Below are 17,713 nucleotides of genomic sequence, written 5' to 3' on the forward strand. Positions count from 1 at the left end.
TTTGGGTTTTTTGTTTTTTTTTTTTAGCTGTGATTTTCACCTCATGCTTTCAGGTAGGATCTTGAGATCGCCTGATCAGGTGTTGCACATCCAGGGGAAGGTGAAAACTTTGGGATTGACCAAACTGTCTTTATCATCCCCTAAAAATTATTCCCAACATTGTTATCCACAGGATACCCAGAATTGATGTATCTTTTCTTTAGATAAAAGTGCCTCCCGTGTAGCTTAGGCACAGGTGAAAACATGCAAATATCAGTGTTCACCTTCCTACCTGTAGATGGAGATCTGCTGCCACAGATTTATATTTTTAATTAATTAACTTCTTTTTTCCCCTTGGTGGTGGTGTTGGGTCACACCTTTCTGTGAATAATAAATACATATGGCTGGAATTGGAGAAGAATAATCTAAACATGCCTTAGATGTTGCACTTTGTAACTAAAACAGCAGCTCAGTGCTTCTGCTGTATGGGATTTTTGGTTTTGGTCAGTAACAAGTGTATTAAACTCACTTAAATCAAAAGATGACTTTTCTGCAAGGAACATATGTGGCAGCTGTATCCTTCAAGACTGGAGTAGTTTCTTCCTCACTTTTTTCCTTCTTCAGACTAAATTTTTTGTGATTCTTTGGGTTGAAGTTTGCATATTTTATAGTTAGTTTAGATTTTTTTTGCATAGGGCAACATAATAATCTTCCTGTTTCTTGGTTTCTGAGTTTCATTCACACAGCCTTCATTTTGACAGACCTGATAATATTTCTTACTTTTACAGGATCCTTAGTGTGGTGAAATGAGCTTGATGGGACATCAGCCCTGTTGCTTTTTGGGGGAGGAAGGATGAAGAATAATATCTCCTGACACCAATTAACTTTTAAATAACTTTTATTTTGTTTAAAATAAACCAGCAGTGCAGTGTTTAAAATAAACCAGGTGTGCACTTTGCATAATCTGTCTGTGGTGCTCTTAGCTGAGGAAAGAAGTGGCATTAATGTAACACTGGGGCACTGGCTCACTTTTCAACTCCTGTGCTTGTGAATAATCCAGTGAGTTGTTAATGTAGGGCAGGCTGGCACAGGAGCTGGCAGTGCGGTGACAGTGACACTCTGTGTCCCCAGGTTTATAATGCAGTGAGTTGTTAATGTAGGGCAGGCTGGCACAGGAGCTGGCAGTGCGGTGACAGTGGCACTCTGTGTCCCCAGGTTTATAATGCAGTGAGTTGTTAACGTTCAGCAGGACAGGCTGGCACAGGAGCTGGCAGTGCAGTGACAGTGGCACTCTGTGTCCCCAGGTTTATAATGCAGTGAGTTGTTAATGTTCAGCAGGACAGGCTGGCACAGGAGCTGGCAGTGCGGTGACAGTGACACTCTGTGTCCCCAGGTTTATAATGCAGTGAGTTGTTAATGTTCAGCAGGACAGGCTGGCACAGGAGCTGGCAGTGCAGTGGCAGTGACACTCTGTGTCCCCAGGTTTATAATGCAGTGAGTTGTTAATGTAGGGCAGGCTGGCACAGGAGCTGGCAGTGCGGTGACAGTGACACTCTGTGTCCCCAGGAGCCCGGAGCAGGTGGCAGCCATGGAGAAGTGGAGCCTGATGACGCTGACGGTGCTGCTGGCGCTCACCGTGCGCTGGGCCGTGTCCCTGGGCTCCTACTCAGGTAAGGCACTGCCCAGGCTGCAGCAGCCCCAGGGAGAGGGGGCCTGGGCTTGGCACAAATGGGAATGAATGGTCTTTATTGTTATTTATTTTACTGGTGTTCATATAAAACCATACATAGGAAGCAATGTGTTATTTCAACTGTTGTTATTCTTGATTTCCCCAAGAATTCCTTTTTCTTATTTCTTGAAGTGTGCCATGATTAACATCAGTTTGGAGCAGAACCCTGGAAAAACCAACCTTAACTTTTTTTTTTTGCGTAGTGCTGATGATCATTAATGCTTTAGGATCAATATCTGGCTGTTTTCCCCTGTGCCTTTATTTGCAGAATATTGCAGTCCACTTGTGCATTTGCCTCATATTGTCTTCTAAATTCTGTAGCAGATATGACCTTATTATTTATATTTTTATTTAGCTTATGTGTAGCTAATGCTGGTGCTAATGAAGACAGTGCAGAGGTGACATGGAGTGAGCAATGACTCTGCCTTGTAGCTGTACCTCCTTAAGCTTGTTTACAGCAGGAGCCAGAGCTGCATTCTGGTAATGGATGAGTTTTTCTCCTCCTCGTGTCAGAAGGCTTGCAAAGAATTGCAAGTTCCTTTCCAAGCCTCCCAGTTCCATTCCCACACTTGCACAAGGCTTGCTCTCTGCACATTTAAAAAAAGACAAAAAATGAACCAATACTTTCAATCCTCATGAGCCCAAAGAATCACAAGTCCAATTCTACTCTGGTTGGTTTTTTGAGGCAATGGGGAGCCCCATCCCCTGAGCTGCTTGGGAGCATTCTGGTGATTTTTAACTGGTAATTCTGGGCTTCCTTTATTTGAAGAATTTGCTTGAAGCTGAACTGCATTTCCAATTGTTTTGGTTTGAGTTTGCTTTCTCACAATGCCATTTCTGAGAGGTCTGTAGGTGACTGAGGTTTTTACCCATTTCTAGGCAGGGAACACCCTGGCTTCAGGCACACACTGAGTTTCTCTTGCAGTGCAAGAGGATTTATTTAGAATTCCGTTGCTAACTAGATTTTTGTAAGTTGATTTAATTTCATCCCAATCTGTGGAAGAGAGTCTAAAATAAAGCCTGAGCTAAAATAACAATTTTTAAATCTTATTTCCTCCCCAGTGCTGATAAAACTGCTTTTGGAATAGGAAAAGCTGAATCTGATCCAGTCCAGCAAATTATTGAAGCTTAACTTTGAGCATTGGCTGGCTGTAAAAAGGCAAACCCCAGTGCTAGAGCTGTCAAGCACATAAATCCACTGGGATTATTTTTTTCCTCTTTGTCTTCCTGCAGATGTGATAAACTTTTAATTCCACCCTCATTTATTGTTACCCTTGGATCTCTGTCTCATTCCCACCCTGTTCCTTGCCATCATTGCTTTTGGATCTGCCTCTGGAATTCAGTGAAGAAGCAGAAACTAATACCTGGTTTTGAAAAGTTACCATTAGTGATGGCCTGGTCTTGGGGAATTACTGAGGAAAAATTTGGTTTCATAGGTTAATGTCTGATTTTTGAATGCATGTCCAAACTCCTGCTAAAAACAGGTATGGAGAGGCAGCTTCAAACCCTTAAAAAAAAAAATCTGTTCCCAGGTTAACAATACAACTGAATAAGATCACTACTTTTAAGATATTTGTGAGCCTTTTAAAATAAAATATTCCAGTTTTATTAATTTTTAACTAGGTTTGTCTGTGTACTTGCTGCTTTCTGTAGATGGAAGCTAAATGTGCCTTGTCAAACTAACTGATTAGTAATTGGCTTTTAATAATCAAACCTTTGGATTAAACTTTTGATCATTCTGAAGCCAATTAATTTTTTTCATCCCTTTTTTTTCCTCAAGATTGAGAAATTGATACACACACAAACGCTCTAAAATTTGGGTAAGGTCTATTTTGTATTTCAGTGATTCAAATACCTGTTTTGTATTTCAGTAATCCAGTGGCATATTCTTTGTTTCACTGATCTTAGAGCTGCAGAATTGACACTGATGAAGCTCCAGTGACCTCAGTTATTTGGGAAACTTTAATCTCAATGTGTGAGAGTGGAGATAATCTGCTCTCTCCATCCTCAGGAAGGAATTAGCAGAGATAAGAGGTCCTTTGCACTTTCTGGGAATAAATTGCACATTGCTGAGCTGGTGGGATTCCCACAAACATAGATCATGGTAAAAGCACAGATGGCTTTCCTATATTTTAAAGAACCTCTTAAATCTCTGTCAGGCTCATGTCAATATTTCAGTGGGAGCACAATCAGTCTGGTTTCTGGTCTCAATGAGCAGGTTAATAGAAGTAAATAAACTCTGGGAAGATGCTTTGCATGCTGCCATTATCACAGTTAGGCTTCCATCAAGGAGAGTATTTGACATCTGAAGTATTTGCAATGATGAATCTTTCTTTTCCATGAAAATAGCAAATACTGGTATTATAATGATATGAATAGTCAGGTACCATGGCATGGCTGAAACAAGTGAGAATATTGACAATTATCACACACCAAGGAGTGCAGCAGCTCCCACAGAATCACTGTAACATGTCCATTATGTGCATTTTCCTAGTTCAGGGAAAGTACCACATTTTTCATCTGCACTTGGAAATGATTTTTTTTGTCAGATGAGGAAGCAGTTCTTCACAGCAGAGTATCTTGATAAATGCTCATTGCAGAAATCTCCAGAAAGCCAAAAGAACACACATCTTTTTTTTTCTCTCTGTTAGACTGCATGATGAGGTCTCTATTTGCTCTCAATATAGAGGGATGGAGAATAAAATTAGTAATTAATATGCAATACCTGACTGGGGGAAAGCAATCTATAAACCAAATAATGTCCTGAATGCTGTGTCCTCTCCTTTTAGGGGCAGGAAAACCACCCATGTATGGGGACTACGAGGCTCAGAGGCACTGGCAGGAGATCACCTACAACCTACCCATCAGGCAGTGGTAGGTGCTGCTTGCAAAGGGAGAATGGGGGGAAAACTGCTCGTGTTTGACACCTCTGAGTTCATTGTTTGCTTCCATGATCCATGGGATTCTTCAATGTGGGAATTCTGGATCCTAGATTTAAGTGTAGTGAGCTTTGTTTGTGCAAATCATGTAAAACAGGGAGAGAATTATTCTAAAGATTTTATTTGGTTTTCCATTATTCCTAATATTCTTTAGAGTAAAAATTTAGTCCATATATGTGCTACAACTCAAATTGGATTTTGTTGGAATTCCAGCTCATCTTCCAGCAAGGACAGGGGTGTTTTGGGTGCATGGTGTAATTTTTCTGTGGCTATCTGTTGGAGAACAGACCAGTTGTGTTCTGTAAATACATGTGAACTCTGCAGATGGCTCTGTGTAGTGACCTCAGATCATCCTGTTGGACAAAAATGAGAATATAGGAACTTTTTTTCCTGGGATATCCAAACCCTGACCGTGCCAGAGTTGGGATCAGAGGTGTTACATAATAATGGAGTTGGCAGCTTTGATCCACTCTGCTACACTGAGCTGTATCTCCTTAAAATGAGGAGTTAGAGCAGCCAATGTCCCCAGGCAGTCCCAGGGGCCAGATCAGACCCTGCTGCAGGCTGGCTTTGGCTGAGGGGCTGCCAGGTGGGCACCTTGGCCTTGTATTTGCTCTCTGGTTCTGTAATTGATGTAGTTTTACATTGATAATTGAAGGGGTTTTTGGGTTGGGTCTGCTGGGGAATTGAATCTTTAATAGAGCAAATTGGGTGTTTGGAACAGCACATTTTGGCTGATGTGCAAGGGATTACATTCTAGGATTAAATATTTCTGGTTTATATTATTCTGTGAAGTCCGTTAGAAATATCCTTTTTGATTCTACTCTTAATTAAAATTCTGAAAGCTTCCTTACTAAATATCACTGGATATATGAGTTGTTTTTATTTTTTTTAATTGTAAACTTTATGGAAGGTAAAATGAAAAAAGAAACCCCTAAAACTGGCAAGTGCCCTGAAAGTTGCAAACTGACATTCTGCATGAAGAATCTGCACTGCCTTGGCAGGAGCAATCTTGAATTGCAGGATAAGAGGCAGAGATGCAACTCAAAGAAATGTGATTTATCATCTGTACAGAAGACACTTCAGGCAGCTCATAAAGAATTCAAGAAATATCATTTACTATTATAAATGTCAAAAATTGGCTGCATTTGAGGAGAGGAAGTGGAAGAGCCAGGAGCCTGTCCTGTGGCAGTGGGAGCAGGCAGGCAGTGTTTCAGTGGGAGGTGGGAAGGGGCTGGGACTCTGCTTGGACAAACCCCCCAGATCTCATTTGGGAGAGCTGACTTCGTTGTGACTGCTGCCACAGAAATCCTCACACCACATAATCCCAAGTGGGAAAATCCTTTTCCTTCCTTTCACATGGCCCTCCTGGGTTTGGAGGTAGAACCAGGAGTTTTTCTCTCCACTGAAGTGAGCTTTAGCAGCTTTTTCCCCAAACACAAATATGTGAATTCTGCATCACTTTTTTGCTGTTGTTTTGTTGCTTGAGACTTTTTAAATGTGCAGTAAAATTAGGCAGGTATAGATGTTGCCACCTTCTATTTTGGATTTGGAATGCATTTAGTATTCAGTCTTTTCCTTGGATAAAACCAAGCTGGAAATGCAGTCTTTAAATTGAATTTTATTTATTTTAGGTACTTCAATACAAGTGACAACAACCTGCTGTACTGGGGCCTGGATTACCCACCTCTCACTGCCTATCACAGTTTTGTGTGTGCCTACATGTAAGTTCAGTGTTTGACATCCTGTGTTACATTTTTCTCTCTGGATATTCAGCTTTCCCTACAAACCACTGCTGGATGTGGGATGCCCAGGGGACAGTGCTGCAGGAACAGGGGGCATTGCCTGGGAAAGCTCTCGTGTGTGCAGAGCCCAAGTGACATTTGATGAGTGCATATCATGTAAATAGAATTCTGTTATTGGAATACTTTTTCCACAAGGGCTTTGCTGCTGTTGGAATGAGACTTATGGAATAAGAATGTAGGTTAAAGTGCACAGGCACAGCTATGTGGGGCATCTATGTGAACTGTAAATGGTTTATATTTAATACTTAAGCATGAAAGGTATTTACAATTGTTTTTTTTTAAAGTCCCTGGAACCAGACTGGAGGTGGTTATCTTGTCCTAATAAATATTGTATTCCATTTTTACTGTTTCCAAAGGTTATTTTTTTTTAATTGTGAAACAGTCTATAGTGTAAACTGATCTAGTGGTGAGGAAAGCTTTCATTGATCACTATTGCTCTCTGAAATATTTCTTCTCATTCATCTTAATTCTTGGAATCTGCTCCTGTCTCTGTCATCTTTATTGCTGCAAGGAGTGTAAAGGGAAATGAGAACTGTCTGCATTTTGATGTGTCTGTACTTTGTTTTACAGTGCAAAGTTAATAAATCCTGATTGGGTTGCTCTGCACACGTCTCGGGGCTATGAGAGCCAGCCCCATAAGTTATTTATGCGTACAACAGGTAGGGAGATTATATTTCCTTGGGATCATCCTGCACATTTGTCTTGCTTACTAATTCAGCATGTTTAATTTGCAGCTTCTCTCTCTTTACTGCTTTATTCTCAGATTTTTAATTGGGTCCATTTGCAGGTCCATTTCTGAGCCAAATTCCTGCATTATTTCCTCTTCTGCCATCATCTGTGACCTGATAAATATAAAATATAGAAACAAGTTTTCAACCCAAGTAATTAATTAAAAACTCTAAAACACAACTACTCTTTGTAGCATAGACCCACTTTTTAATTTTGAAAATATTCTTGTTTTCCCTTCTATTCTGATAAATAGTCTTTTATTTGTAGCTTAACTTGATTTTTATTGTAAAATTATTTTACATATAGCCTGGCTTTTCCTGACTTAATCTCTGGAGGTATCAGAGATCTTCATTAGGAGCTGATCTCAAAGGCAGAGATATCTGATATTTTTACTGTGAGAAAAAAAGTAAAAATTTATTTTACTGCTTGTATTCTAAATTTGTCTTCCACCATTTGATTATTTTGAACTGCAAACAAATGCAGAAGAAGATTTGTACCATAATTTAGTAGCTGCAGCAGCAGGACAGCAAACAATGTGGCCAGTGAACTCTTGTTTCTTGTTACTATTTTTTCATTTGAAATGTCTTTTGCATTTTCTAACACAAAATGCTTTTTGATTGCAGCAGCAGAATTTGTTGTTCATCAATAGCTTTTCTGTACCTCACAAACCTCTCAGTCTGCTCTCTGGTAATTGATTGAATTGAAAAAAAATAAAAATCACTAGTATTTAATTACCCTTGAAATGGTCTTTATTAATTTTGAAATCAACTCACTTGACACAACACTGATGGATCTGGAGAGCTGATAAACACTTTTTAACAGGGGCCATTAGAGGAGTGCATTAAAATAATTCAGGATAGTCAATGGCAGCTTTATTTTAAGCTTCATTGTATTTGTTTTGCTAACACCTTGGTTATATTTGTTTAGTTGTGGCTTAAGCTGGCAAAACCATTCACCCCTGGATAACTGAAATGTTTAAACAGCTTGTTTCCCTCTTGGAGCCACTGCACATTTGCTGAAAGTGGTTTGTGGAAATAATCTGAGGTTTTTTTGACAATCCAAGAAGAATTCACCTGCTGTACATTCCCTGGGCAGGGGACCCTGCTGGCTCTGTTTCTTGTCCCCTCTCCCAAACGCCTGCTGTGGGCAGGTGCTGAAAGCCAAATCCCTGCTCTCAGTCCCTTTGTCCCCATCACTGGTGATTCCCACAGAGACTGGGATAATCTGGGGTTTATTCCCTGCCCCGGGCTCTCAGTGCTGCCCCACAACCTGGGTCCAGCAGGGCCATTCCCGAATGCCTGCCCTGCCTGTGGCATGCCAGGAACTAGAGAGTGACTGAGGCTGTGCCAGCAGCCAGGACAGCTGAACACGTGGCAGCAGCAGCTCGGGGACATCAGAAATGAGCCTGAGAAACATTAACAAGATCAAATTCTGTAGACCTGGTTCTTTTTGTCCTTTGAAGTGGAACTGCCCAGTTTATTTCTGATATTTTGATGTTTATTTGCCTGTGTTTTTTCCTTGCCTCCTCCTTGTGGGAGGATTCTAATGGAAAGTTAATCTTTATTTTTCAGTGTTTGTTGCTGATCTGCTGGTTTATATCCCTGCAGTTATTTTATATTGTTTTTCCTTGAAAGAAACATCTGCTAAAAAAAAGGCAAGTACCTGGTGTGTGTAAATTAAACAAAGAAAACACTGTTAGAACAGAGTAGAAGTGTAACACTGGTTAATTAACACCTAGAACACCCTGATGGCTTCCCTGTAAAACTGATGGCAACCACTATAGCTTATATTATAAGCTTTTCACTTTAAAACATTTAAAAAGTATTTTTTTTAATTACAAGATTTTCCATTAATTTATTACTTGAGTAGTAAAAGAAAACCCAAAAAAAAATGTGTGGTGGGGCGGGGGGGGGGGGGGGATTTGTGCTTTGTCTTGAATACTCCTTACAGTAGATTTTGGAATAACAAGTCTGCTGATTTTTGGAGTGATTTACCTTAGGTGTAGGTGATCTTTGAGCTGTTGTAAAGGGCAGGCAATATTCAATATTTTCTAATTTATGGCAAATCTTTATCCTTTTTTATTAATGGCAAATGATGACTTGTAGAGAATAAGATTCCTACCTATAGGATGCACCATGGAGGGGCACATTTTTGTACTGGAGTAGTTCCTCTGTCTAATGTCTAATTTTGGACTAATTCTTTTTCCCCTCTCCTTTTTGATTCTTGCCAGGTTTCCAGTGCTCTCTGCATCCTGCTTTACCCAGGCCTCATCCTTATCGACCATGGGCACTTCCAGTATCCTTGTTCTGCATGGCAGTGAATTCTGTTTATGGAATTACTGCTCCTTAGCACTTGTTAGCTGAGCAGGGGGTGGCTGTGGTGTACAGAGCCATCTGGGGGGTTCTGCCCACCCCAAACAGAGATTTCAAAGGAAGCTGCAAGTCTGAAACATATTGGAGATAAAAATTATTGATATTGGCACAAATCAATCCCAACATGAATATCACTCTTGCCATGCCTCCAGCTGATCTCCCTGTCAGTCCCTTGACTGCAGCAGCATCAGTGGGGCTGTGACAGGGAGGAGAGTGATGGGCTGTGCTCCTGTGATTTGTGTGTGCACAGGGAATGCCCTTAGATCTTCCCAGGCTGGCAGAGCAGTGGCAGGTGGAGCTGTGTGCAACCTCCCCTTGTGCCTTGGCTGCCCAGCTCAGGGAGGTGACTTCAGGGCTGCCTGCAGGGGCTCTTTGATGCCAATCCTGCTGTTATACTGGTTTTGTACAGGGGCAGCCCAGTGCTGTCAGCTCACCCCGTGCTGGAGGTGCAGCACTGCTGCTGAGGCAGGGATTTCCTGATTTCCTGCAGGTTTCTGTGCCAGCCCTGCCACGGTGCTGCGGGCAATGCCACCCTCTGAGCAGCCCCAGCAAGGCAGGGATTGCTTTCCCTGAGCTGCTGCACGATCAGGGCCTCGGTGTGAGTTTGCTGATGTGAAATCAATGAGGTGTCAAATGCACCTGGTGATGGGGAGTGGGAAATGTGAGTGGGCTGAGAGCTCCGTGGGCAAGCTGGATGTGTTGTCACAGCTGCTTAGCTTGACAGAGGGAAAACAAAATATTGTGACATTTCTGACAATACAAGAAATACAAGGGACTGTTTACAAGGGATGGAGTGACAGGACAGGAGGGAATGGCTTCCCACTGCCAGAGGGTGGGTTGGGATTGGATATTAGGGAGAAATTCCTCCCTGGGAGGGTGGGCAGGCCCTGGCACAGGGTGCCCAGAGGAGCTGTGGCTGCCCCTGGCAGTGCCCAAGGCCAGGCTGGAGCACTCTGGGACAGTGTCCCTGCCATGGTAGGGGTGGCACTGGATGGGCTTTAAGGTCCTTTCCCATTCAAACCAGTCTGGGATTCTGTGTTTACTGTTTTTTCGAAGTTTTTCAGAAAACAAGTAAAAACCAAAGCTTTTGTTACAGTTTACAAAAATTGCAAAACTTTGTTGCAGTTTAATAGTAAGTGTAGCTTAGTCTATTCAAAATCTGAGCCTGGGAAGCTCTTTTCAAAGTCACAGGGCAGTAACATCATTTTTAGCAACTAGCAGTCAGGGAAAGCTTGTGAGAGCTTTATTATTACTCATGTGAATACCAAGAAGGAAATGTTGCTTGTTGCAGAGAACTGTCACTGCCACCATAGCTGGCTTGGCTGGATGCATGTGTAATTACATGTGTAATTAACACACACAGAATTTGCCCTCCGATTTGCCTGGGCAAGCTCTGAATCAAACTTTGGAAATCTAAAAATGACACTTTCAGTGGAAGTAATTCTTTTATCTTTGGGGGCAACATAGTCACAACTGGCAACATGTTCTTAAAGCTAACTTGGCAAAACTCATTTTACAAACTATTTCTGCTTTCCCCCAGGGCATTAATTGCTGCCTTCCAAAAGTGAGATGTGTATCTTGTCCTTGACATAAAAAACCATATACAACTCAGTGAGCCTTGGCTTGGCCCTGTGGGCTGTCCTTTGTTTGTCCCATGACTGGGACCTCCTGGGCTCTGTGGCATTTTGCTTGGCCTTAAATTATAAGCAAATGGAGCTCTACCATTCCCTGCCCTTTTTTTGCTATTTACTTGGCAAGTGCTTCAAGAAGGGACTGAAGGGAAAGGGGTAAGTGGATTTAAAGTGTTTTATCCTCCCCAGGAATCAGCCTGGGGAATGGGGAGTGGGGTTCTCCTTGTGTGCAGGTGGGCATTCCTGGGTTCATTTCTGTGGGCATTCCTGGGTTCATTTCTGTGGGAATGAGCTGTGTGAGGTGCTGCTGTCCTGCAGGGTTTTGCCCAGCCCTGCTGTGCTGATGTGCTGTGCTGTTGCAGGTTGGTGCTCTTGGCCAAACTGGCAGGGACAGTGCTGGTGTCCTTCGCTGCCTGCTGGCTCCCGTTCGGCACCGACGTGGAACAAATCATGCAAGTACTCAGAAGACTCTTTCCCATTGACAGAGGCTTGTTTGAGGCATGCATGTTTTCTTCTCCCACCCACTGCCCTCTCCTGTATTCTTAGATCCCTGGAGGAACCTTCAGGCTGACCTTTAGGATTTCATGGGGGAGACAAGCGCAGGGCGAGTAACTCGAGACGGCTTCTTCAGCAGTGCTTTCTTGCCAGTTATTTAATCCAGTGTTTAACCCCAGCTCAGCTGGCATCTTCCAGGATATTATACCAGGAGACAACACTTATCCCATCATCAAACCCATACTTCAATCCATACATTTTTCCATTGAAATAGATTCCATAGTAATTGACAGTGTCACAAGATGTCACCTTGAAAGTCAATGGCTTCAGCCTCTTGGGTTCTCTCCCCTCTTTTCAATGGGATTATTTAAAAAAAATTTTTTTTTTTATGGTGTTTTAGATACAGCCTAGAACTTCCTTTTTGACTCACCTTGTGCAGTTTCCACAATATTTTCCAAAAGTTTTAGGCCACTTCTGCTTTTGGTTTTGCTCATGGTGTGGACACGCCCATGCTGAAGGTGCCAAGCCTTAATCCAGTCACTCAATTCCTCATTTACTGAATGGCAATGCCACGGGAATTTGGGATAAAAGAAAGGGTTCTCATGTCCAAATGGCAATGCCACAGGAATTTGGGATAAAAGAAAGGGTTCTCATGTCCAAATGGCAATGCCACAGGAATTTGGGATAAAAGAAAGGATTCCCAGGTCACAGGGGCATGTTTTAATTGGGGCATGAGTCAATATTACACTTTTGACAGCAGATTCTCAATTTCAGGCTTAACCTAGAAAATGAAGCTTTGAATTTCCAGGTTGTCACAAGGAATTAAAGCAAGTTCTCATGTAGTTTGATTAATCTTAATTATTCTTTTAAACTTTTTCAGATGTAAATAATATCACAACTGACACCTTTTCCTCCCAAAAGTTAGTGCTGATGTACCAAAGGCAGTGGAGGTGTTCTTAGTGTATTCTCTGCTGGCTTATTTAAAAAACCCCAACAAACACCAAGCAACCTCAAAAAAACCAATGACCCTTTTCCTTGAGAATTATTTGGAATTTACAAAGGAATCGTTTTGCTCAGCACACCTTTTATTGAGTACCAGGTTTCAAAAGAAAATCTTTAAATGACAATAAGCAACGAGTCTGAAAGAGCTGGAGGATTTTAGTCTAATATTAGCCCAAATATTTTCTAAGCTGCTCAGGGCAGCGACTTGCTGGATGCTGATGGAGATAAAATGAGAATTTGTCCACGTAAGCAGCGCTCAGTAACTTGGCCTGGGGTGTGACAGGTTGTGTGCAGCTCCCATGTGCAGCCAGGGTGTGCCAGTTCCCATCTGCAGCCCGGGAACACTTGCTGGTGGCTGTGAGGAGGTGCTGGCGCTGCCAGGGCTGTGCTCCCCGGAATCCCCGGCAGATTCCGGGCGCTGCCAGCGGGACCCTGGGGCTCAGTTGCTGCTGGGAGCTGTGTCCACACAGCTGTGCCTCCAGCAGCTGTCTGGGGATGAGTTTCACCAGCAGGAGAGCTGCAGTTACAAATCTAATTTTGAAAGTGATCCTAGCACAAGTGCTAATGTCTTTAGAGTTGTTGATTTATTGGGGTTAACTCTGTCAGTGCTAGCGGACAGCGAGCAGGGCGGGTAGGGAGGGAACAGCACAGAGGGAGAAAGGATTCACACGGGCCAGGGTTTACCCAGGGACAGTCTCACAGCCTTACTCCACAAAATGTCTGCTCTCATGGGTTAAGTTGTTGTCTCTGGTGCTGAAGAATTATTTCTCACTTATTTTAGAGCCTGTTTTAATTGGGTCTCTTGAAAATTTCCGTTTTTGAAGAGCACAATCATCCCCAGTACATCTGAGAATGTGATGTACTCCTGCAAGTGTTCCTTGCACTCTCATGGCAGACACCCAACAATCCCCACCTCCCAAACCCCATTGCTCCCACAAACCTGAGTGTAATTAGATATAATTATCACTGATTGCCTTTTCATTTCCTTCCAGGATAAAGTAGCCAATATTTGGTGCAGTCTAAGTGTCCTTATAAAGATAAAGAATGTAATATCTCCTCGAACTCAGCTAAAACTCAGGTAAGACACAACTGGAGTGCCTTAGGTGGATTTATCTGCAATGTTTTTTGCAAGAGGAGTAAATTTTCTTAAATTGTATTCTTTCCTATACCGTATTTTTCTGCCAAGTCATGTTGGAGAAATACTGAGAATATTTATGACTAGAAAATTCCCTGCTTGTTTATATAGTGATTTAAGCTGCCTGGTTAAAACTGAGTTAAGTTTTTCAAATTCAAAGAATTCAAATATCTTTCAACACTCTTAATAGTCAAGCTCCCAGTTCTCCTTGACTCAGTGAAGAATTCAGGTCTGGCTCTGCAGAGAGAAGTGTTAATGGCTCTAGTCACTCATGTATTAAAACTGTTTTTCTTCCCCAATGCTTTAGTTTTGCTGTAACATTCCTGAGCCTGCTCCCTGCCTGTATCAAGCTCACTGTCCAGCCTTCCCTGCGAGGGTTTAAGTTTGCCTTGGTGAGTGTTTGCTGTTCACTGCTCCTGTTGTGTATCCACCACGGGCACTGGAGGGCAGCCAGCAGTGCTTGTGCAGGGCACAGAGGGTGGGAGCCATCAAATGCTGCAGGAATTGGTTAAAAAGTGTTTTACTCTCTCAAATCCAGGGCTCTGACCTGGCCCTTAAACCAAGACTTGTTCCTTAAGCTCAGTTTTCTTTATTTAACTCTGTATTTTTATTATCTTCCTCTGAAGAGCCTTTGGAAGATTCCACACACGTTTAAACCTCACATAGAATTGGGATTTCTCCTCTTTTTGTTTGGCTTCCAAAGTGCCAGTTTTTCTTCCTTCACTGGCTGCAAAATTCCATTAAAAATTCCCCAAATGGACATTGTGAGCTCATGAGTGGTTTCAAAATAAAATTATCCCATTTTCCAAAATGTTTGCCTTCTCTTAGTCACATCATTGAATTGAAGCACATTGCCATGACTTCTGTGCAAAAACTGAGTTCTCCTTGAAATCAGAATTAGATGGAGCTGGGCCCAAGTTCCAGAGTTACAACAATAAAGTTAAAAAGAGTTTCTCATTTTAATTTTATTACAACATTACCTAAAACTAACATTTATCCTAAGAACTGGTTGGTTTGACATGTTTTTATTTGGTGGGAGAAATAAAAAGACAACTTGTTTACTTTTTCTGTTGGCTGCTCATGATGAGGAGAAAATTTCCTGTCAAAAATGGGGTAATTCTTACCAGGAGTGGGATTTGCCAGTGCCTGTGTGGGAATGTTGTGATTCCTTGCTCTTGTCAGGGAAGCTGAGCAAGAGCAAGGCTCCACCTGAAGGACTTTGTGGCTAATTCTGGATAAAGTTCCAGACAAGGAACTTTGTGAGGGTGGCACAGGAGCTGCTCTGGGGTTTGCACCTCAGGAAATGCAGCAGGTAACTGGAAAACTCAGCTGGTTTCAGCCTGCACCTGCAGCCACCAAAGCAGAGCTTTGCTTGGCAGTCCCAGGCTGACACCTCTCTGCTCTCTCTCCTAAGGTCAGCTGTGCCTTGTCATTTTTCCTGTTCTCCTTTCAAGTCCATGAAAAATCTATTCTTCTTGTGTCAGTGTAAGTAAATAATTTTTCTAAGGATAAAATTTCATCTTTTCCTCATCTTCTTATTGCATGCTGCTTTCACTTGCAAATAGATTTTAACAACTCTGCACATTTGTTTTTCTGCATCACTTGTAAATGAAGGTGTGTGAGCAGAGCCAGGCTGGTGTGTCCTTGCAGTGCTGCCTGTGGGGACAGTCACCAGCACTGCTGCTCCCTGGGGATACCCACAGGGACTGGGAGTGCTGTTTGATATGGGAATGGTTGATTTCTCTTTTTCTTCCTCTCATTCTAGCCCAGTCTGCTTAATCATAAATGAAATCCCCTTCATGGCCACGTGGTTTCTACTTGTGTCAACTTTCAGGTGAGTTGGGAAAACTGTTAACAGAGCTGCAGAGGGACTGGGGACAAGGGATGGAGGGACAGGACACAGGGAATGGCTCCCACTGCCAGAGGGCAGGGCTGGATGGGATATTGGGCAGGAGTTGTTCCCTGGCAAGGTGGGCAGGCCCTGGCACAGGTGCCCAGAGCAGCTGTGGCTGCCCCTGGATCCCTGCAGTGCCCAAGGCCAGGCTGGAGCAGCCTGGGACAGTGGGAGGTGTCAGGATGAGCTTTAAGGTCTCTTCCAACCCAAACCCATCAGTGATTCCATGCAAAGCCTGTCCTGCCCCAGTTAAAGGGATCAAATATTTACTGGTGTTCCCTCCTCTCCCTGCTGTCCCACCCAGCCTGCTGCCCCTGCTGCTGAAGGACGAGCTGCTGCTGCCCTACGCCGTCACCACGCCCGCCTTCCTGGCCGTGTGCCTGGCCTCCTTCTCCATCCTGGAGAAGACCTCAGCTGAGGACCTACAGCTCAAGGCCTTTTCCCTTTCCCTCAAGGGCTATGTGTCCTGGGTTAAGTCCTTTCCCAAGATTGTCAGGAGCCTGGTAAGCAAATTTTATTTCTTTGCCTCTTCCCTGCAGCTTTTCCCAGCACTGAAGTACCAGTGCAGGGGGGGCTGTCCCTTTGTAGTGCCACTGCAGAGCACCCAGCAGCGAGGTGGCAGCCGTGGCAGCCGAGCTGCCTGAGGTGCTCCACGGCTCCCTCGCTGTTGTGTTGCAGTTCCTGCTCTCCGTGGCCCTGATGGGAGCGCTGTCGGCGCTCAGCGCGGCCGTGCCTCCTCCCCCGCGCCTGCCCGACCTGTTCCCCCTGGCCGTGGCCGTGGTGTCCTGCCTGCACTTCCTGCTCTTCCTGCTGTACTTCAATGTGGTGATGCTCTGGGACTCCAAGAGTAGAGGGCAGAAGAAAATCAGTTAATGGAGCTGGAGCTGCAGGACTGAGGGGGCTCAGTGAGAGTGCCAGCACTGCAGAGGAGCCTGTGGGTGATGGACACAACCCGAGGAAAGCCAGGAAAAACCTTTTGTTTATTTAAACACAAAACAATCAAAGACTGTTTTAAAGGAGAAATATTTTGAAGAGCGTTGGGAATGGGATTTGTTTTCTTTGGAAGTGTTATACTTTTGTTACCATTTGTAAACCTAAAATGCTTAATAAAGGACCAAATTTTGAATTAATGCTAAAATACTGTATTAGCAAAAGCAGCATGAAGTTTTCTCCTTTCCCAGCCTAAAAAGCCCAAGGAAGTAGTGCAGGTAAAGTGTAAACTTGTGTTTATTCAGCACTGAAGTTGTGCTGCTGAACTGCTTTATGGCACAAACCTGGTGTGTGGCATCAGTCACTGTCTCCCTTTGCTGGGGGCTCTAAAACTGCTGCAGATCTCTTTAACAGGACTGAAAAGCCAAAACTTTTGGTTCTACTGCAATAAAAGCTGAGGTGCTGCAGTGCAGTTTGAAAATACCCAAACCCCTTATTAAACTGCACAGCAATTTGCAGATGTAAACTGAACTCAACTCTGCAATTTCTCCCCGGGCACAGCTCAGCCTCCAAAGCCAATAATTCAGAAAATACAAATTGATTGAGTAATTATAAACATAACAAAGCATGGAGGAAGAAAATAAATCATAAAGCAATTTAGGGTTGTATAGTTTAATTAGGAGTCAGTCTACCCTTTTTTTTCTGTATCTATATATAAATATAAAAGAAGCCCCCCCTTGTTTAAAGGCTTCCCCTGTCACATTCCAGGCTGTCACTGCCCTCAGCCTCAGTGTGTGAATCAGCTGTTCTGGGAACTTCCAGCTGGGCCAGTCCTGAGCCCTGGCACTGCAGGAACACAAGCTCAGTGTATTTGTGCACTTCTTTCCAGGCTTGTTTGTTGTGGAAAAAATACCCCCAGGCAACACTGCCCCCCTGGCAGCTCAGAGGGAATGGAAAAGGGGCTCTGGAGTAGGAACTAGAAGGATATTGGTTCGGTTTCCCTACACAGTTCCTTATAAACAACAATAACAGTTCCTTATAAACAACAACATTTCCATCTTTTCACAAGGATT

The 17,713-nt window shown here is 43.2% G+C and overlaps 1 protein-coding gene across 1 annotated transcript; it reads left to right on the top strand.

The window, feature by feature from the left end:
• The first annotated feature begins 1,549 nt into the window (after positions 1-1,549).
• Positions 1,550-16,835, top strand: ALG6 (ALG6 alpha-1,3-glucosyltransferase). The gene is made up of 14 exons (XM_058808781.1): positions 1,550-1,649; positions 4,498-4,582; positions 6,282-6,371; positions 7,023-7,111; positions 8,753-8,835; positions 9,412-9,476; positions 11,155-11,340; positions 11,547-11,682; positions 13,674-13,759; positions 14,124-14,208; positions 15,231-15,301; positions 15,582-15,650; positions 16,015-16,213; positions 16,389-16,835. Exons 1-14 carry the CDS (start codon positions 1,568-1,570, stop codon positions 16,581-16,583), a joined length of 1,521 nt encoding a protein of 506 aa, XP_058664764.1. The 5' UTR covers positions 1,550-1,567; the 3' UTR covers positions 16,584-16,835.
• The last annotated feature ends 878 nt before the right edge of the window (positions 16,836-17,713 follow it).

The sequence above is a fragment of the Ammospiza caudacuta genome, chromosome 7 (assembly GCF_027887145.1).
Source record: "Ammospiza caudacuta isolate bAmmCau1 chromosome 7, bAmmCau1.pri, whole genome shotgun sequence".
NCBI lineage: Eukaryota > Metazoa > Chordata > Aves > Passeriformes > Passerellidae > Ammospiza > Ammospiza caudacuta.

What these genes read in the sequence shown, in the direction of transcription:
- ALG6 (XM_058808781.1), top strand. Translation starts at nt 1,568, where the DNA reads ATGGAGAAGTGGAGCCTGATGACGCTGACGGTGCTGCTGGCGCTCACC. An exon ending in ATCGACCATGGGCACTTCCA is followed by an intron (nt 9,477 to 11,154) that starts GTATCCTTGTTC and finishes ATAAAAAACCAT; the next exon opens with ATACAACTCAGTGAGCCTTG. An exon ending in GAGGGTTTAAGTTTGCCTTG is followed by an intron (nt 14,209 to 15,230) that starts GTGAGTGTTTGC and finishes CTCTCTCCTAAG; the next exon opens with GTCAGCTGTGCCTTGTCATT.